Source organism: Balaenoptera borealis (assembly GCF_965194805.1).
Source record: "Balaenoptera borealis genome assembly, chromosome: 5".
NCBI lineage: Eukaryota > Metazoa > Chordata > Mammalia > Artiodactyla > Balaenopteridae > Balaenoptera > Balaenoptera borealis.
The window spans coordinates 135179955-135201665 of record NC_138862.1 but is presented as its reverse complement, the minus strand read 5'-3'; the positions used below and the strand labels follow the sequence as shown (position 1 = coordinate 135201665).

General features: G+C 40.4%; 1 protein-coding gene across 1 annotated transcript in view; it reads left to right on the top strand.

The window, feature by feature from the left end:
* The window catches only part of COL6A6 (collagen type VI alpha 6 chain), a 174339-nt gene that overhangs the window by 113995 nt on the left and 38633 nt on the right, over window positions 1–21711 (top strand). Inside the window, exons 24-31 of the mRNA XM_082392853.1 lie at window positions 3768–3830; window positions 7930–7992; window positions 8739–8789; window positions 10450–10485; window positions 11198–11260; window positions 16008–16070; window positions 17131–17166; window positions 17280–17316. Coding sequence (XP_082248979.1) covers window positions 3768–3830; window positions 7930–7992; window positions 8739–8789; window positions 10450–10485; window positions 11198–11260; window positions 16008–16070; window positions 17131–17166; window positions 17280–17316 — 412 coding nt within the window. The remainder of the gene's footprint in view (window positions 1–3767; window positions 3831–7929; window positions 7993–8738; window positions 8790–10449; window positions 10486–11197; window positions 11261–16007; window positions 16071–17130; window positions 17167–17279; window positions 17317–21711) is intronic.

The window sequence follows — 21711 nt, the reverse complement described above, 5'->3', positions numbered from 1 at the left end:
CTTCCTGCATCAAGCTTGGAGATTCACATTTTTAAAACTCCAGTCTCAGCTGGTGCACAGATGGTAAGAGTTTTGGAATCCTGTCCCAGACATGGGCCTCAGAACAGCAGACAGAGTGGCTGGGAGTTCAGTCTTTAGAGTCAGAATCAGGTTGCATTCCCATCTCATTCTCTTATCAACTGAGTGATTTGTGGTTAAATGCTTTGAGAATCTGTTTTTGACTGGTAAAATGGTGTTAAGAATATGTATCTGAACTACCAAATGTAAAATAGATAGCTAGTGGGAAGCAGCCTCATGGCTCAGTGCTTTGTGTCCACCTAGAGGGGTGGGATAGGGAGGATGGGAGGGAGATGCAAGAGGGAGGAGAAATAGGTATAACTGTATATGTATAGCTGATTCACTTTGTTATACAGCAGAAACTAACACACCATTGTGAAGCAGTTATACTCCAATAAAGATGTTAAAAAAAAAAAGAATATGTATCTCATTGTGTTGTTGTAAGGATTGAAGAAGCCTATATATAAATATATACCTCTTAGTACAGTGCCTTCCACAAAATAAATGCTCAATAAAAGGCTGCCATTACAACAAAGCCAATGGAGATTTGCCTAACTCTCTTTCCCTTTAGATGCCCTGAGCTCCTCTTTATACTCCACAGCTGCTCTTGATCTCAGATCCAGGCAAATTTTCGACTCTTGATATCTTAGGGGTAGCAGGGAATTTTCCTTCTTTCCTTTACAAACATAGTCCCTTTTACAACCAGCTGTATTTGAGTAGGTAATATATCTGGGTAACAATTCACTGAAGTTTAAGCCCCATTCAAGCAGTCACAAACCCTGGTTTGGTACTTTGTGTGATTCTGCACAGGAAACAGGATCAGGTTTTCTGATGTTCTAATTACAAGACTGTCCATTTCCATCCTTCTATCCAAGAAATCTTTTATTTTGAAAGACTTTCAAACAGGATAATCTCTCATTGTGCTTGTGTGTGCTTGTGGGAACTATACATGAAGTAATCTCTGAGAAATCTCCTTCATCTCATAGAGCTCATTATGTCTGAAGGAAGCACAAAAAGTGAGCTCTTAAGCAAGATTTCCAATATACCCCTTATTGTCAAAGACAATTAAAATCTCTCTACTTCAGAAGTACGTTTCATGTACATGTGAAGTACATGAAAATTCCATATGGAAAACCAACAAGTTAAACACACTATTTCATCCCTCTTGGGGACCATTCCTGGATAGGTGGATAGATAGATAGAGAAATGGATGGGTGGATTGATTGGTTCTACATACAATACTAAGTTCCAGAGATATGAAGTCAATAAGATGTGCCCCTTCTTTCAAGGAGTGTACAGGCTGGCATCTAGTGGATGAGAGAAATAAATGAACAACTACCTACAGAGTAGAGGAATCTGTGGGACAATTATGTGGCCCAATTCAGCCAGGGAGTTCAGGTCTTCTTCTTGAAACAGTGATGCTAAAAGTAAGATTTTCAAGAAAGGGAGATTGTACCTCTCCCTAGATGGGAAAATGGAACAGCTAAGGGAACATCTTGCATAAGTGTGGAGACATAAGACAATGGGAAGAATTTGGGGACTTCAGATGGTTTGATGAGCATGACCATAGAGTGATTGATGACTGCAGAGGCATGCAATACCCACATTTTGAGGGATTTTACATATCAATAAAGACCTTCAATTTTATTCTGAAATCTACTCAGAATTCAGAATTTCAGACAAAGCGATAACATCATCAGCCTGACATTTTAAATCAAAAGGGAAAAAGAAAGGAGAATGGATTAGAGTGAGGCCAGGCTACATTCAGGGAAGCCTGGAATTTAGGCAAGAATGCAAGAAGGGCCTGAACGTAGGTGATGGCCATGGGAATGGAAGAGCGATGGATACAGAAAGGGGATAGAACCTGTAGGACTTGTAGCTGATTGATTTTGAGAGATGAGCTAGAGGGAGGGGTCTAGGATGATTCTTAGGTTTCTGGATTGGGTTTCAAGGGAAGTAAAGGGTGGCACCATTCCTTATGAAAAGAATAGGACTGAGCATGACTGGTGGCAAATATGATTTTCTTTGGTAATCAGTTCTGATGAAATACCCAATAGGCATTTTAATAGATGATTCTGCTGTTCAGTTGAGTGGTTTGGAATAGAGTCATATATTTAGGAATCATTTTGTGGAAGTGGTATGTGAAAATATATGGGGTGTCACTCAGAAAGAGGGGATGAAGTGAGAAAATAAGGTTAGAGGAGCCCTGGGGTACATGGAGATTTAAGAGGCAAATAGAAGACAGAGAATCTTCAAAGTTTACTGAGAAAAGACCAGAAAGGGGCCAGGAAGACCATGGTAACTTGGTGTTACAGAAGTTAATGGAAAAGTTTCAAAGAATACATGATCAAATTCAAATAAGGTAAGAACAGAAAAAAGTCAACTGGATTGAACACGCAGGTCATGGGAACTCCATGCAGTGATGGAAGTAAAAGTTAGAAGAGGAAGGGTTAAGAGCTTTGGAGGATGAAGAAATTGAGACTTCTTTTTTAAGATGAAGAAGAGGGGAAAGTGGAAGGTTGTGGGAAGATCATTATTATCTTTCCTAGTAACTAATTCATTGTTCAACAATCTTTCCTATTAGGAAATTTTTTATGTCCAACTTATTACATCTTTAATTCTTTAAAAGACGAAAAGGTTAACGTTAATTTTTTTCTCATAAAATTAATTTACTAACTATTATGCTTATTACACAGATTTGGCTTACTTATTTTTAAATTATAGTAACCATGGCAAAAAAATGTGAAAATGATTTCAATTCACTGGTGTTTGGACTATTTACAAGTACCTGTAAACAGTTTAACCAAAAGAGATTTCTGTTGCCATATGTTTGGATATCCCAAAGGAAAAATCCGATCCCAAGTGTCAATAGCATAGAAAGGCAGTTGGGCTTCCTCTGAATTGGAATTTTTTAATGTTCAGCTCTAAAGCTGTTCCAAGAAAGCATGCTTTCTAGAATATTAGAGAGACTTCTATTATATCAAATAGACTTTCCATATTGATGCACGGTATATTTATCCATTTGTTTAAATTTTGTTATTATGTTCTTCAGTAAAATCTTAAAGCTTTCTTTATGTAAGTCTTTTATCTTTCTTGTTAAATTTATTCTGAGTATTTTACAGTTTTTTTCTTATATTGATAAATGGAAATTTATTTACATTTACTTTTCTAACTTTTCTAGGAAAGAGAAAATGATGTCAGAATATTTATCTTGTACCACCTGAACATATCTTATGAGTGCTAATTATTTTTAGTAAAGTTTCTTGAGTTTTCTATTGTATTAATCATATTATTTGCAAATAAAGATAAGCTAACCTTAAAAACAACAACAACATGCTTTTTCAAAATGAGGAACCGGGAATAATATAGTTCAAGGCAAACGTCATCTGAAATGCCTTCTTCAAATTTTAGACATTTTAGCAACATCTGCTATTACAGCAAAACAGTGAGAAACTAAAATCTCTTTGGAAGAGAAGACTCACAGGGAAACACAATCATTTAGTCAACATCTGGACTGAATTACTTTATTAATTTTCTTTTATTTACTAGTCTTCATTTGACAGCTGTGATACTTTTTTCCAGAGCAGGCGTCCATAAAGCCATAACTCTTTTCTCATCTGTGGTTCATTTTCCTCTTAGAAGAGAAACAAAATGTTTCAAGGAAACCTGCTTTATGTTCAGCTATATTTGCAATCCTTGTTTTGTTTCAGGGGCTTCCAGGACCAGCAGGAGAGGCAGGGAGTCAAGGCCGTGTGGGAAGCCAAGGAAATAAAGTAAGTCACATTCTTTTATACACACCAAAGCTGAGGTTTTCTCCTCAAGGGAAGTGTGTCTGGTTATATTAGCCAGAGCCCTTTCAACACAAAAGAGAACATATCTCATTGCCCCTATACCCTGGCTTGGTTCTTAGAGAGCCAGCAACATCTAAGGACGTGGGTGTGGACCCAGATGAAGTCAGGGAATCCAGCTCAGCATCTCACAAGGGGCTACACCCAATCTGAGCTGAGGATCTCATGGAAGGGGGACTGTTCTAGGGCAGGCCTTCCTTTCTTCCCCCCCACTTCCACCCTTCCTTCTCTTCTTTTATTCTTCCTTTATTTCTTTCCTCCATTAATACAAACTCTCGCTGAATACGTTTAAAGACAAAGACACTACACTGCCATTCAGCTGTACTAAAGTCAGCTCCAGGAGAGCAGAGATCTTTGTCTGTTTTGCTCACCGATGTATCCCTAGAGCTTCGAACAGTACCTGGCATGTCATAAGTGCTTAGAAAATATTTGTTTCATGAAAGAATTTCTGGGTTGTGTAATGATAAATATGACATAGAATCAACCCCACAGAATTGAGAATATTTTCAAGACAAGAATATATGACATAAAACACTAGTCAGGGATAGTGGACTGAAATGGAGGTTTAAGCATAGTGTTAATAGAAGTATTTCTGGGCTGGGAAAAGAGGCATCATAAGGATATAGACTTTGAGTAGACTTTGGAAGGTAAGAAGTTATTTGGCAAGCAGAGGGGGCATGAGGAATTTAGGTTGAATAAATAATGTGAAGGGAAGCACAGGATTGGAAAAACCCCATGAGCCAGTATTTGGGGGAAGAAAAATGATGCTGTTTGGGGAGAAGAACAAGAAAGTCTGTGGTGACTGACTTGACTAGGTAGCCAGCACGGTGTTATTTACAATTTGTGATTGGCGTGTACAAGCACAGCCAGACTTTGGAAGGTTTTAAATAGGCAACTCAATGTGGGACTATTTTGAAGGCTGAGAGATTAGAAGCTAGGAGGCAGGTTGGTGTCCTCTCACAGTCTCCAAGACAAGCAGTGATTGGATGACTTAACAGGGTGAGGACAGGAGGGACCCATGATGACTCTGTAGGGCTCTCCCAAGAGGGAACTGAGGCAGAGAGAAGAGGGCTGGATGACTCTGGGCTTCCAGCATGAGCAGGAACCCCATCACAGAAGTGGGAAAGTCAGAGTGAGGAATAAGAGTGAGGAAAAATGCTTGGTTTGGGGAATAGAGGAGAGGGTCTAGGACTGGTTGGAGATGGAGGTTTCAGAATCATTTGGAGTTTAAAAGGACTCTTGGTGATGACCATTTGTAAGAAGGGTAAGTGGAGGATGGGAAAGAAGCAGAAAAATACACTGGATGCTGAGAAGGAGAGTCCTAGAAAGGGAGGTCAGGAGTCTCAGCTGGCACTGAGCAAGTAAGAAAGAGAGGACTGGAGAAGCCACCACATCTGGTGGCTAAATGAGCCAAAGAATAGATTCCAAAACGTAGCAATTGACTGGCTGAAGAGGACTGAACAATGTGTTCATGAGGAGGAAATGGATGCTGGGCTGTAAACTACTCTTTGGAGAAACTAGGCTTTGGGGGTGAGGTGGGACATTAACTGCTAGTACTGGCAAGGTCTAGAACAGATTGGAGCAGGCTATTTATTCGTTTTCAATGATAGAAGAGGTTGTAGTTTACTTTTATAAACAGAGGAAAGAAAAACAGAGAGAAAAGAGGAAGTTGAAGATGTGAGAAAGTGTAGATAATTAATGGAGAAATTTCTTGAGGGCATAAGAAGAGGGGCGAGCATTGGAATGGAGAACTGCTAAGAAGGGCGGACATGATGGAGCCAGCAGCCGAGTGTTACAAAGACAGCTGATTGCAGGACGAAATGCGATCCATGGATGACAAGGATAATCAGCTCCAAAAGGAAGGGATTACTAGAGCATGTGGCATAGCAATAATGGTCTGGAAAAGAAAGTTTGGAACAGATACATTGCTGCCTTCTTGCCCTGGAGAGGGCTGCAGGGGAAGTGGTGTCACTGGTAAGAACACAGTTTATCTTACAGTGAAGATGTGTGTGTACAGACATCATGGGTGTATAGGGAAGGTTTTCATGTGAAATGAAGGCACTCCATGGGGTGTGTTGGAAGGGACCAAGACAGGGATGGAGGGACCCTAGAGGGGGATGTAACTGAGCGTGTAGAAAGAAGTATGGAAGGAGATAGACAGGAGCAGGGTAGTTGTGCCAAAGAATATCATTATTAATAAGAGGGACTTTTGAATGGGAGGGGCAAGAATTTGGGGGGTAAGTGCCCTCAAAGCAAACCCAAACCCTTTGGGCAGCCCCAAGGTAGACCAAGTCTTTTACACTCATAATTAACTGAGATGATCCCCAGGCACTTACTCCTGCCTTACTCCATTAAGCTCAAGTTCCCAGGGAGGCAAGCAACCCAGCAATTAATACTGAGCTCAACACCTGGCTGTAACCAATAATAAAGTGTTTGACCCTGGACAAGCCTCATGGCTTCCCTTGTCTTCCTACCTTAAAGCAGATGTTCTCAAATTTCAGTGTGCATAAGAATCCGCTGAGAAGCTTATTATAAAGGCATATCCTTGGGCTCCACCACCAGAGACTGATACCGATGGGGTCCTGGTATTTCCTTTTGCCCGTGGACCCCAGGTAATTGGGAGGCAGGTGGCCCCCAGAGCACACTGTGGGGGACACCGCCCTGAAAGAAAGGCTTCAGGGCAGATGATCTTCTGCCTCCCTTCCATGGAACCCTATTCTCTTCCCACCGCCCGCCCCCCAGGGTCAGTCATCGCTGGTGGACATTTGTTCATTTGGACTCCTCACATATACTGTGCTGTCATTCTGTCCTTAACAATGAGTAAACCACTCCCACTCCTTCAGCATGGGCTGGGCACCCTTCCACACTCTTTCTCCCAGAGAGAGCTTTGTGGAAAGGGCAGGGGGAATAACTAGACAGTGGAGAAACTTAGCCAAGCCTCCCTCAGCCAGATGGTCAAGGTTACCATCAATAGTGCCAGCCATGTTGATAGGATATAATCTTGATACAATGTGATAAAAAGGGCAATTCACCTCTGTGGTCTTTTCTCCGCAAACTCATAAAACACAGCATGATCATGAGCACAACATCAGGCAAACTCCAACTGAGGGACATTCTACAAAATATCCGATCAATACTTCTCAAAACTGTCAAGGTCATCAGAAACCAGAAAACCAGATAAACTGTCCCAGTCTAGAGGAGCCTACAGAGACATGGGGTCCTGGAATAGGAAAAGGAGATTAAGTGGTAAAAGCTAAGGAAATCTGAATAAAATATGGGCTTTAGTTAATGAGTTAATATCCATGTATTTGTTGTGACAAATGTTCCTACTAATGTAACTAATGTGATATTAACAATAGAGGCGGCTAAATGTGGAATGTATAAGAACTCTCTGTACTGTCTTCACAACATTTTGTACATTTAAAATCTAAACTTTAAAAGCTTTTTTTTTTTTAAGAAGAGGAGTTAACCTTCTTTTGTAAACCTATGTTAACTTTCCCAAGTAGTTGGATTTCCTCACCGTAATACTGAGATTGATTGATAACCCACCGTAGGTGTTCTATTAGTCAGAAGTCAGAAACTATTGCCAGGGATGTCGTGCTACCTTGGCTATCTTGATTAAAAGTAGATTAATAGGCCTCTGTTTCTGCAGCAGCCAGAAGATTTGCATGGATCATCATGGAAAACTGTTTTGTTAATTTTTTAAGACAGTGCAGAGCCTCCTCTTTGACTCATGGTAAGACATTTCCAAGGGTGCGGCTCATAGCACTGAGCTGCTAAGATGGCAACTTGCACTAAACAATACGTCAGACTTGCTGGGGCTTCATTTATCAATGGAGGAGACTTCACTCACCAACAACAGCAGTTCCTCTTGTATTGCTTACAGACACAGTCCTGGCCACTAACTCATTGTCACTGTGATACACATGGATGCAGTTGAAAATTCTTGTCTTAGTGCCATCATTTCTAATTCCCTTTACAAAAGCAACCTAATAAGGACACATTTCATTGTTCTGTTTGACAGGGAGAACCTGGCGATGTGGGAGAAAAAGGACCCATTGGCCTTCGGGGTCCTCGAGGCTTGCGGGTTTGTGTTTTATTCCTACTTTTGATCTGGCTCTTGGAATCCTTTTAGTTCAATAGATATTAGGTGTGGTTCTCTGAAGAGCGTGTTGAAGATAACATCCCAATCTAGCTGTAGAGCTTTCTAGTGATTGAGATTTCATCCTCATCTTGACCAGCTTTTCCAAGGTAGCAACTTCCCAGGTACCAAGCATCCTGGCTGGGATGCTCTTGAAGCCAAATGATAAAATGGACAAAACTTGTGTTTAACAACCCCATAACCTTTCTTGCATTCTTTCCTCTCATCCAAACCCATTCATGGGAAACTGAGCCCACCCTTCCCCCAGTGCTCGGGGCTTCTCACTAAGACCTCTACAAGGATCCAACAGTAGCCAGTGCCCAGACATTTAGGAGATCTTACTTTTATCCAGAAAACTGAAAATGGTTTAGAGCTAAGGTATTAAAATACAAATGTTATCCAGGAGAGATAACACTTCTACCTTCTTTTTTTTAAGATTATTATACACCTGAAATTTTCTCATTTAATCCTCATAACATAATGAGACAAGTGAGATTAAGGGACAGTGCATTGTCTGTGCCTGTTATTGAGTTTCCTTTAGTGCCACTATGTCAGTGGGCTGCCCCAGAGGGAGAATCCTGCTGCCTAATTTTTCCTAATCAAACCAAAAAACTGGTTGTCTAGTTCTCTTGTGAATAAGGCTGCCTCTGTCTGCAGTAGGGGATGTTTGTAAATAATTGCTTTGTTTACAGGGTGATGATGGCAACCCAGGTTATGGTAGTGTTGGAAGTAAAGGAACAAAGGTAAGACACATCGACTGAAAGCTGGTCATTTTCCATTTATTTTCTGTTGCTCTTTATGGCTACATTTAAGAGAAAAAAGCAAGTAGTGAATAAGGTAGACTTGGACCTTTATAGATAGATTTTGATCATTTATTTGCTGATATCTTGTGGGGAATATGGTAGAAAAAAAGAAAACAACTTAAACATAAGGGCCAGGCAACAAGTGAAACCTGAAATTAATTTTCTGTTCTTTGCAGAGATGCGCAGCCAGGGCCTGACTGCTTCCAGCTTGAACAGTACATCTAATCTAGAGCCTTAGGGAGGCATTCCAAAATTTGTCCTCTGACTATGTTTACTCTAATCATTAGTGAGAAGTTTTACAGGGCCTTTCCAAATGCATTGGGCCAAGCAGTAACTTCAAAATTAAACCTCGTAACTTTATATCAGAATTATAACTTTATATTGTCACTGCATATTTAAGTGTCTGGAAGTAAGATAAATTTATCAAAAGCAGTGATTGCTGTATACCAACAATAACCACTTAGAAATCATAATAACATCCACAAAAACATAATATAGTTAAGAACATCCTTTCTACAAAAATGTTCAAGACCTATGACAAAAATTACTGAGGTAAAAAATTTCAATAAATGGAGACATACCAAGTTCTTGTTGGAAAGTCTAAAACATTATAAAGGATCAATGCAATTCTAAATGAAATCCCAATGGGAATGATGCAAGAGGCTGTCTGGAAGAATAAACAAACCCCAAACAGCTAAAATTTCTTTTAAAAAAAAACCCTAATGAATGAAGGATTTCCAGTGAAATTTTCATTAGAATAGAGAATAATTGGAAACAACCTTAATATTTGTTAAAAATGGAACTATTAAGTAGCTTATAGCATTGAAATATTAGCCACTCTTTAAAATGAATGTAAATGTTCATACATAATTGTATAGAACTTCTGTGACAATGTCAAGTAAAAATCAGAATATAATAAGAAAAAACATTTATCCCAATTGTGCTAAAATGCATTTTAGAAATGCATTTAGAAAGATTAAAGAAAATATGACAAAATATTTATAGTAACAGTTCTGGGAAGTGAGATTTGGGTGATTTTTCTTCTTTCTATCCTTTTATATTTTAAATATATTTGAGGAGATCTTACTTTTAATGATCAGAAAATAAACTTTATCTTAAATAAAATATGTTTTTAATCAAATGAGGATTATCATACCTCTTCAACTATAGTCTGTGGCCAAAGAAGGTAAACAGAGGACCAGAAAACAAATGATCAAATTTAGACGGCAGGCTTCCCCAATTTCTTCCCCAAAATTGAAATCCATTTAAGAAGACTGTTTCAGAAACACATGGCCAGATGGCCAGCTATCCTGTCGAATGTCTACATTTGAAAGAGAGCTGGTGTGTAATTCCTCAAATGTGTGCATTTACCCATTTGTCTTAGGTTGTCATGATATTTTGGTGAGACCAGTAAATAGTTTAATTTAGAAATTGGAGTTAGTTTCTCAAATCGTGCCATACAGTTTCATTTTCAATTGTTCTGGCCCTTCCTTGGTTCAGAGGCACTTAAACTAAATAAGGCAGCAGGCAAAATTAAAGTCAATATAAGCCTACCCTGGTGATATGTGCATATATTAATTTTCTCCACCGTTGATTATAGGGGCAAGAAGGATTCCCTGGAGAAATTGGACCTAAGGTACCGTGTACTTCATACTAACTAGGGATCAATCAGAGATACTCCTGGGCTTATGAAATGTATTATAGGATAATAGAAGGATAGTTAATTATAAATGAATAAAAAGAAAACTTTATGGGGAAAGGGGAGAAGGAAGAAGCAGACTTTTAAAAATAATATTTCATTTCTCGTTTTTAATTCATAAGTAAAGGAAGAAATCATCCTTATTTTTCTCCTCACATGTACTCCTTCCCCTCTACCATATGTATTTTCCTCTTTGCTCAAAGGGAAGTAAAATGTAAGGAAAACCAAAATTACCTGATCTCACCTGCCTCAATTCTCCCAACATGTTTATAAGGCACCTTCAGATAATAAGTTAGCGATGCTGTCCTCTACCTTAAGGCTTTCACTTCTGCTAGAAAGATTGTCTGAGCTAAGTAAATGCTAGGTCCTGTGATTGGATCAGGGGACAAAATGAAAAGCACAGTTCATATCTCCAAGGAGGCTGTGTTCTGGCTGGAGAGACAGAGAAATAAAACAGTGAGGCTCCAGTGTACTGTGTGGAGAATTTAAAAATGAGAGGTTATTGGAGGGAAGACTCTTCAAAGAAGACGATTAAAGATAAAAATATATGTGAAAAATGTCTTCGTGTTGGAATCAGTATAAAAATACAATGAGATATATCCCTTTGATTTTACTAACCATTTTATTTTATTTCTCTGAATTTATTTAGGGTGAGGTTGGGGACCCTGGTGGTCCAGGAGAAACTGGACCCAAGGGCACTAGAGGCAAGACAGTAAGTTTCTCAGGCTGCAAAGCCTTACAACCTCAGCTACTTTGGGAAGGCCTTTTTTGTTTATTTATTTATTTATTTTATTATTTTTGGCTGTGTTGGGTCTTCATTGCTGTGCATGGGCTTTCTCTAGTTGCGGCGAGCGGGGTCTACCCTTTGTTACGGTGCGCGGGCTTCTCATTGTGGTGGCTTCTCTTGTTGCAGAGCACGGTCTCTAGGCGTGTAGGCTTCAGTAGTTGTGGCACGTGGGCTCAGTAGTTGTGGCACGCGGGCTCTAGAGCGCAGGCTCAGTAGTTGTAGCGCACGGACTTAGTTGCTCCGTGGCATGTGGGATCTTCCCGGACCAGGGCTTGAACCCGTGTGCCCTGCATTGGCAGGCAGACTCTTAACCACTGCGCCACCAGGGAACTCCTTTTTCATGCTTTTACAGTCATTTGAGTTGTCATTTGGTCCCAAAGACTTGTAAAACGTGTGGTTTTTGTTAAGGCAAACTTGGGGAAGGGAAATGGATATTTTACTCATCCTTCATTGCCAGCAATAAGGCTCATAGTGACCAAGTTCACCTGATCTGGCTGACAAGGTACCATTCTTAACACTGGAAATAAGTTGTGTGTTGTTTCTTAAGGAATCCTTGTGGTCAAAACTGTTTTTGCACCACAAAATATGTCCAGTTTAATCCCATCCCCCCCGGCAGATCTCGTGTAATTTAATGCCCACTGGCATCTTGTCTCCCCTGTTAAGGTCTCGTTAAACTACTTTAATGAGGTGGTCCTCTCCCAATTTAGCTCAAGAGAGTATCTCTTGAGCTCGAGGAGAAAGTTTCCATTTATTATGTAAAATAATGTACTGTAATGAATGTGTCCTTTTTATTCCCTGGAGGACCTAGACATTGCCTAATGCTTTGGACCACTCAGAATAAACACCCACCTCCGGCACCCTCAGAAGCATCAGCATCCCGAGCTTGCCTTGGGTTCTCGTGTGCTAAGAATGGATTTTTGCCTTTGCTGACTCTTTATATATCATAAGCTGCAAAACTGAGATGGTGGCTTTATAAAAGGCAAATCTTATGACAATTATCTCCTGAGGCCATCTTTATCTCTTTTATTCAGAACAGCACTGATCAGGCAACTGATCTTGATACCATGTCAATTGCTGGACAAGAAAAACGCGAAGTCTGATAAAAACTGTTACTTGAGGTGGTTTTCCAGTTTTGTCACCATAGTTAGTTTTACTCTGATCTGTTTTTTTCCTGAAAAGTATAACAAAAACTTTATGTGAAGAGATTATTTATGTGGGTTTTAGGGGTACAAAATAAAGAAACTTCTTTCCCTCCATCCTGCTTTTCCCAAGAGGACTATTTCCTGGCTATAATGCTTTTCTTCATACATGTTTTTGGATGACTATCCCTTAACAATTTTGTTCTCAAAAAAAAAAAAAAGAAGAAGAAGACCGATAAAAGAAAGATAATTTGAAAAGACTTTCAAATTAATCCAGATCTCTGGATCTTTTCCCTCTGCTTGTTAATGAGGTAGTTTACCCGTGGACATTGGAGGCATGGAAACATGGTCAGCAGTTTCTTGGGTTCCCTTGCTGCCCAATGGCACATTAATCATTTTTAAAAAGCAATAAACTAATAGGGAATTAATATATCATCTTTTTGTCTTGGCCTTTGGTTACTTGAATTTTTTTCCCACATTGGACAATTCATCACTGTTTTTTTTTTTAATATAAATTTACTTTTTATTTTTATTTATTTTTGGCTGCGCTGGGTCTTTGTTGCGGTGCACAGGCTTCTCATTGCGGTGGCTTCTCTTGTTGCAGAGCACGGGCTCTAGGCACGCGGGCTCAGTAGTTTTGGCTCACGGGCTCTAGAGTGCAGGCTCAGTAGTTGTGGCACATGGGCTCAGTAGTTGTGGCGCACAGGCTTAGTTGCTCCACGGCATGTGAGATCTTCCCAGACCAGGGCTTGAACCCGTGTCCCCTGCATTGGCAGGTGGATTCTTAACCACTGCGCCACCAGGGAAGCCCTTCATCACTGTTTTTTAACTTGCTTATTTCACCTGCCATGCTGCTTTCTCTACATCTCTGTGAGTATTTTTGAATTTGAAGTTTAGACACTGAAAACTTCCAGGTTTTCCCTTTGAAAGATCGGAAGTTCCCATTGGAAGCTTTTAGTGATAAAGCTTTGAGTGTCTCTTTAGTTCTCTTGGAATGATTACATTCCTAGTTTCAGTTTTCTAGGTCTTCACCTTTTTCCCCCAACTGAAGCATTTTTTTAAAAATTTGCCATGATTTTTAGCCTATCTTATTTTGGGTATACAGGTATGTTTGTATGTATTTACACTTTTTATCAACTGACACACATGCACATACTTCAAGGCAGGGTTCCTCAGCCACAGCACTGCTGACATTTGTGCTGGATAATTGCTGTGGGGCTGCTCCGTGCATTGCAGGATGTTTAGCAGCATCGCTGGCCTCTACCCACTAGATCAGCATCATCTGCCTGTCCCCCACCATTATGACAGCCAAAAATGTCTCCAGACATTACCAAATGTCCCCACAGGAGTCGGGGTTGAGGGACACAAAATACCCCCACCCCCCAGCTAAGGACCACTGGTTTAGAGAGTCAACTAATTTCACAAGGTTTGTTAGGAAAACCTGGCAATCCCTCTGCCACTTAGCTCCTATTTCTCTGCAAGTTGTCTTTTTGCTCTACTTTCTGGGAGATTTCTTTGACTTTATCTTACCATGCTTCTCTCATAGTTTAATTTTCAAGCACTCATTTTTTTGCTGTCAGAATATTCCTTTTTTATACTATCCTGCTCTTGTTTCATGGTTGAAACATCTCATCTCCCTGAGGATATAAATTAGTATTTTTGGAGTCTTCTTTGCCCAACATAGTCTGTTCTCTGCCGTGTGTTTTTTTTCTGTCCTGCTCTCTATTTCTCATGTTTCCGGGGAATGGGCTAACTCTCTCTATTGAAGAGTTGAGGACAAAAATTCTGATTGGAAACCCCGAGGAGATGGGTGGGGCTCGTCAACTACAAGTGTCACTGAAGAGTGATCTGGCTGAGTTGATACTTAGCAAATGTCTGATATCAGCATGTTTGGGTCTTTCTTCTCAAATCTAGTCAGATTCCCCTGAGAAGATTCTTTCAATCTCCTGCCTGAGGGTGAAGTTCTGGCTGCCAGCTTTCTGGGAACCCCAGCTTTCTAGGGGTCTCACATCTATTCCACACCTTCATTTGATCACCCTATTTTCTGGATGGTACCACTGGCCCTCAGCTCTGTCTGGGGTTTCCTAGTGCAGACACCTCGGTTTTACCTCTGTCACTGAGGAGGAAGAAGGGACATTCACCCAATGGTAGAGAATGGGGAGGAGGCTTGGGGATTCCTAAAATGATCTTCAACCAATCTGCCTTATTAATCCTCTCTTCTTTACCTCCACTTCTGGAGGTACCTTCTGAGAGTGTGTTATAAAACACACAGATTCTTGGCTTTCCCTGCTGCTGGCCTAGGTTTTAGCTTTTTCAGCTCTGAGTCATTTAACACTGGTACTTCTGCTTTCCAGCATCTGAAGTTTGATGGCTATTGTCTCCTTTCTCATTCTCCCCATGCTTGTCATATTTTTGCCTTTTAAAAAAATCTGCTTACTATTATTTTAGTAAGACATTGGAGGGAGCAAAAGTAAATGCCAATGTTCAATCTGCCTTTTTTTGCCCTGGAGGTTAATCTATATCTTCTAAATAAAATATGATCAGTAAGGTTGTTGTTTTGTTTTGTTTTTTTTACTCAACCCAGCATGCTGTAAATATCATTGGAAGACCCAAAGGATATCAGTAATTATTTGCTGTTCCATAGGCAATGCTTTTACAAATTAAGTTGATTTTAGACAAATTTGTTTTTTATTCTTATAAAAAACATGACATTGTGAATGAACAAAGGAATATTTTCCTAATTCTTAAACTAAATTCTAGCTTTCTTTATGATAAATTATACTGTTGAATGCACATGAATAAAGTAAGTAGTCAACAAATGTTGTTTTTATTTACTGCTGTTATTCCCCATTTTACTACAAATGTTTCCAGCCAACTGCTAAATATTTTCTTGTTTTAGTTCTTCAAAGGTTTTTATATTTAAATTTTTATTTTTCTGGGGGTTTGTTTTTCAGCTTAGTCACCTACTAAATTTAGATAAGTTGAGATAAAAATTTATTTAGATTAAAATTTCTCCCTTGACCCAGCAATTCTAGTTCTAACAATGTTCCCTAAGGAAATAATCAGAATTGCACATATGACTTTATAGTGGCATGCTTATTACAACAACAGCAAACTTAAATGCCAACCATAAAGGACTGATTAAATAAATCATGGTATATCCATGTAATAGAATACTATGGCAGCCATGAAAGGTGATTTTTGTGAAAGAATATCAGTAACATGAAAATGCCCCAAGATGTATATTTAGTTTAAAAGGCAACAGGAAAAAGTATAAAAATATATTAAAATATGTATAGATTAATACCAAAAGGATAAACAAATAAAAGAGCAGAGGAAAAGACACCAAAATGTCAACAAGGATTATTTGGGGGAGAGGAGGTTGCTGAGGATGTTTTTCCTTCTGTGTGCCTTTTGGAAATCTCTCAATTTTCTAAAATGAAAGTGTATTGCTTTTGAAATGTAAAACACCCACACCCACAAACACACAAACATGTATGTATAATTCTAAAGTAAATAAATTCTGCTTTGAGGTGTCTGCTGGGCTTCCAGGAGAACCGGGATCCCCTGGGGAGCTGGGACCTCCTGGACGCAAGGTAAATTGAAAACCCATAAATCACATCAGCTCCTTTTCCAAATAAAAAGTCAGTGCCCAAAATCTTCATTATCCAAATATGTGTGCTTTCAGTCTTTGCAGCTTGGCAACAATTTTCACTATTTTTCCACCTTTAATGTGCTCAGAGAGAGGAGGGGAAAAAATGCCGATTAAATATCAGTTGCCATTTCTTGGGTGGTGGGAGGAATTGAGGGAGGAAATGAAAAGGGATTTCTCATTTCATCTAGAATGAGATTTCTCAATGATCAGTGAATTTTATTTATCTGGCCAATCCTTGCCCTTTTCTCACAGTCAGTAAGTGATCAGTGAATGAAAGAAAGTGAGAGGAAATTAATAAGTAAGTTACCAACGTTGCATTCACATGGAACTTATTTTCTTTGGGAGTTTGGGTGGGGCGCCATCGCATTTTTCCCTGTCTCTGTGTGAGAGCAGCCAGACTCTTCCTGTTCCAAAGATGAGACCAAACACATGAAATTCAAACCAATTCCCCTTTGTTCTTTCTATCCCCAACCCAGAGATATATCTAGTCATTTTGGGAAGACAATGGGGATTACCTTCCAGAAGTTCAGTTTGAGTCTGGTCCTTTTGTCATCCAACCAGTGACAGGAATAGATTTAGGTTCTGCTCAGCGGCTGCCCAGTGGCCAAGGCAAAGCATTGGGGAACTCTGTACCTCTGCCTTAAGGAGGGGCAGGCACAGGGGATGGTTCAGGCTTATTTAGTTCTAGGCTGAGGACCTGCTCCAGAGTCTCCCTGCCAGTGTCTCATTGTCAGCTCCATCCTTAGCTTCTGGGCAACCCTTATCATCCAGAGATGCAGCTGGGGGAAAGTGGCCATTGGACACTCACTGCTTACAGTTTCTTCCCCTTAGAATGTTATTGTTAATTAGGTGACAAGTATCCTACATGAATTCTTTTCTCCCTTGAACTTAGAATATAAACGTTAAGAAGTTTTTTTTTTTTCTTAGAGTAATGTTGATGCACATTCTGGCTCCTGATGTGTGTGTCCAAAGCCCTGAAACCACACTCTTTGTTTCCCTAGGGTGTGAAAGGGGCCAAAGGATTGCCTTCCTTCTCCGTACGTATCTGCTAACTCCAAAGGAGCCTGAGCACCCTGTGACACTTATTTATTTCTCAACTCTAGGACCTGGCATTCTGTTAGTTAATTCTTTCTGTTTTATTTTTGAGCAGACATGTGAGCTCATCCAGCATGTACAGGACCACAGTCGTAAGTACCCCACTTAGAATGATCACCCGGGGTGTCAGCATTCATAGAGGAAAAGCAGCAAATTCTGCACTCAAAATTGAGACAATTTACCAGCCAATTTCTTAAAATTAGAGATGTCACTGTGTATATTTTGAGGCAACATACACTGGTGACTATTGACTCCCTCTCTGGCTGCCAGGATGTCTATTGAAATGTTTCCAAGCACTAAGTCAGGCTATATCTGGTGCTTTTAATCAGGGGAAAATGGAGACACAAGGTCAGAAATCCTCTGATGGTGAAATCAATCAGTGGGGAGTCACATTAAACTTTTTAAAATGATTAACCCCTGACAATAACTAAGTGTTGAATTCAGCTGGTGTAAAAGAGCCAGCCATGCCAAGGGGGTGTCCTAGTGGGTGGGAGCCCTGACTTCTGTTTATCATTTGTTACTCCTTCCCTGAGAAGGTGTGCTTGACTACCTTGAGTTAGACTCATTTGCTTTTAAAATTATTCATTCTGCCTGTATTTTCTTTACTCTCAAAATTTTAAAAGCAAAAAGGCATTTTGATTTGGCAAATGCTCTTTTGAATTTACTTTGAGACCCTTATAGCAGCATCTTCTATCAAAATACGTGTTAGCAGCATCAAAAGAATGCCATGGACAAGATGAGGAGAGAGTCGGCTATTTAATGTTCACCTACAAATGCGTAACAACTTCCCAGATAAACACTAGGACTCAAAAGAATGTCACAGTTCCCTCCAGGCTTTTTGGAAATCTCTCAATTTTCTAAAATGAAAGTGTATTTGAAGGGAGAAGTTAGACAAATTAGAGCCCATTTCTGTAGAGAGCATCAGTCTCAAAGACACAGACTTTTCAAAGCTTTGAATGCAGTGCTGATCTTAACTCTGCCTTTTTGTAGCAGAATGGAACCATCCATATGTGGGAATCAAAATCTATGCATTGGGTTATGAAGACTGGTTGCTCTGGGGCTGGATTAGCAGAGTGGGCTTTCTGACATGGGAGCCATGTGAACTACGATGACTCAAGGATAAATCCAAGTATGATGAGGCCTGATCTTTTAAAATTTGAGGGGTTCAATACAAAATTGTAAATCCAAAAGTAGGTACAAAACTACTTCAAAAGTGTCCTTTAGGACAAGAAAGGAAATCACAACCACTGACTTCTGTCTATTATAAAATCACATGATCATGTGAACATGTGGCTAAGGCCCTTCTCAAGGCCTTGCAAGGGGCCCCGTGGGTGAGAGGTCGAGGGCAGTGCTGTCCAGAACTTTCTGCAATGATGGAAGTATCCACCACACTGTTCAATATGTAGCCACTAGCCTCATGGGACTTTGAGTCTTGATAGATGGTTAATGTAACTGAGAAGCTGAATTTATTTCTTTTTTTTTTATTTTTTTATTTTGGATGCGTCGTGTCCTAGTTGCAGGATACAGGATCTCTCGTTGCAGTGCACGGGCTTCTCTCTAGTTGTGGCTCACAGGCTCCAGAGCATGTGGGCTCTGTAGTTGCAGCACGCAGTCTCTCTAGTTGTGGTGCACAGGCTCGGTAGTTGTGGCACGCAAGCTTAGTTGCCCCGCAGCATGTGGGATCTTAGTTCCCCAACCAGGGATCGAACCGGCGTCCCCTGCATTGCAAGACAGATTCTTAACCACTGGACCATGAGGGAAGTCCCTCATTTAATTTTAATTGATTCAAATGCAAATAGTCACATGAGGCTAGTGGCTTTCATATTGGACAGTACGGTCCTAAAGTTTAAGCTTCATTTACTTAAGAGTAAATCCATCTCTGATGTTTATATGTATACACACACACACATATTACACATATGTACACATATATGTACACATATATGTATACATATATGTATACATATATGTATACATATATGTAATTGATGGCTATAGATATCTACATGGGGGAAATCTAGAGTAAAGAGCAGTTAGGACCTTTTAACTTTCCAAATTCAGCGCACTTCTCTGCAACATAATGTTCCCTCCCAGGCAGAAATCCTTTCCCTCTGACAGCTGGCTGCACGCCACTGATTTATGACCCTCCTATTTCTCCCATCCCATTCCCTGCGGAAAGACCTGTGCTTTTACCAACATGTTGGATCTGTCTGCATTTCTCCAAACCCTATTTGTTGTCTTGGTTTTTGAGTCATCTACAAAAAGCTCACAAGGCGGAGCCTTGGCTGTCATGATTTCTTACACAATACAGAACACTGTTCCCCTACCAAATAATAACCTAACCTCCTTTGTTCTTCTTCCCCAGCTGGCAGACATGGTGAGTAATCTTTATTTACAGCATATTATAATCAAGCTCCAAAATGTGGTACATCTGGAAAGATGAGTTAGAACAATGTGCTGCCTGCCAAATGATAAAAATTTTATCTGGACTTCTTTGCTGCCTCATACTGGTAGCACAGCTCTGCCTCCAATAAATCACCTGAGTTTAAGCTGAGTCTCACAGCTCTTTGCCAACCAAGTGGTTTGGTTTTTTAATTATTTATATTTTAATGACTAACATTGCCATTTACCTTACCAATAGATTTTTTTGTAATTTCAAAAACATTTCTCCCTCCCTCCATTTTCTCTCTCCATTTGTCATCCTGTCTCTGTAGTCTGGTGGTTAGGGATCAAGATGCGAAGGGCAGAAGTGTGTGGAACAAAGGTAGGGATGATCAGATAGCAAATAAGCTGCATGTGCAGCTCAGATAGTGCTAAAATCTGTGGAGCTCTTGGCTGATGTTAATTACCAAGTTGACTTAATATCTTTCTGGGCCAGCTTTCAGGAATATTACAAAAGCTTATTACATGATGTTTCTGTATAAACCCATCATCACCCTCTTATACTTTTATACCCTTATACCTTTTGTATAAATCCATCAATCCATGCCCTCTGATTGCTTGTTCACTCATTCAACAAATGTGTTTTGGAAGCCTGTTATGTTCTAGTCTCTGTCCCAGACACTGGGGACAGAGGGCTGAATAAGATGGACATAATTCCTGTCTTCAGAAGCTTCCATTTTAGTGGAGGGATCCAAGTAAACAAAGGAAAGAATTACAGAGTACTTCAGTTGCTGTGAAAGAGATAAAAAATGGAAGGTCCTGTCACAAAATGACACTAGGGGAGGGGAGAAATGCCTTTGAATGGAGGGCTCCTCTTTGAGACAATGACATTGAAGTTTGGATGAAGAATAAAAAGAAGCCAGCTTTGCAAGATCCAGGCAGGGAATCCTGCAAGTGCAAAGGCCATGGTACAAAACAGACCCAGGTGTTTTCTAGCCGCTGACGGAAGCCCAGTGTGACTGAGACACGGTGAGGAGGGGGACATGGCATGTACAAAAATGGAGAAGGAAGTGGGACCAGATCGCACTAAGTTTTGTAGGTTATAATCAGGAGGCTAGATTTTATTCAGATTGGAATGGAAGGGTATTAAAGAGCTTATTAAAAGTATTGAAGGTATAAACATGAACTGATGAACAATTTTTTAAAACTTATTTGGGCCACTGTGGGAGAGTGGATTGTAGGGAAGAGAAGCATAAAAGCCAGAGGACTAGTGTTGTGGGGAGGGGGCCACGTGGAGCTATTCCAGGCAAACATGGCGGCGGCCTGGATGGGCCGCCACTGCTGGGTGGTAGTCACGTGGTGGGTGTTGGGTTTGCCTTCCTCATTACTCATTGTCACCTGCTCTGGTCAGTAAGTTGGGTCTCCATGTGGGGGTCCACGTCTGAGGGGGGGCCTCCTCAGTGTCTCCACAGTCCAGCCCAGCCTTCCTCAAGATCCTCGGGGTCCTGGCAACAAGCTGAGTTAGCCCTTAGGTGTTTTTTTTCCTGAAAACTTGGTAACAGCCAGTGCTTATATCTTTTTTTCCCTTTACCTCTAAATTACAGCTGAAGCTGCATTGCTGTTATCACTGCTGTTGTTCCCATGTGAAATAGCAGCCCAAACAAAGAGCTAGCAGACCACTGTCATGTTTGGTCATAATTTTACCCATTTTTTATTGTAAAATTGATGTGACCTTGATTTTTTTAATATCTGCTCAGCCCACTAAATTAGACTCAGAGGCTAATAAATCCTGTCCTGTCTCCACTGAGATACACAGTTTGATTGGGTTTGAACATTTATTCTTACTGGTCCTTTTGCCTGTGAAGGTCAGAGTCTAGGACCAGAGGAGATGATAATCTAGCACTAAGGTGATGAGGCCCAGTTGAGAGGGGGAGCCCTCCTGGGCCAGCCTGGCCAACCTAGCCAGTCCCAGCGGGTCTGAGTCCTGAGCTCGCCTGGAAAGAGCTGAGTTGCTGGCCTCTGAATGAGAGGAGACAGCCCACTCCAAGGAGAGCGCACCAGGCATCTCACCCATCCAGAAAGTTCTGTTCTTCCTGTACCTGTTG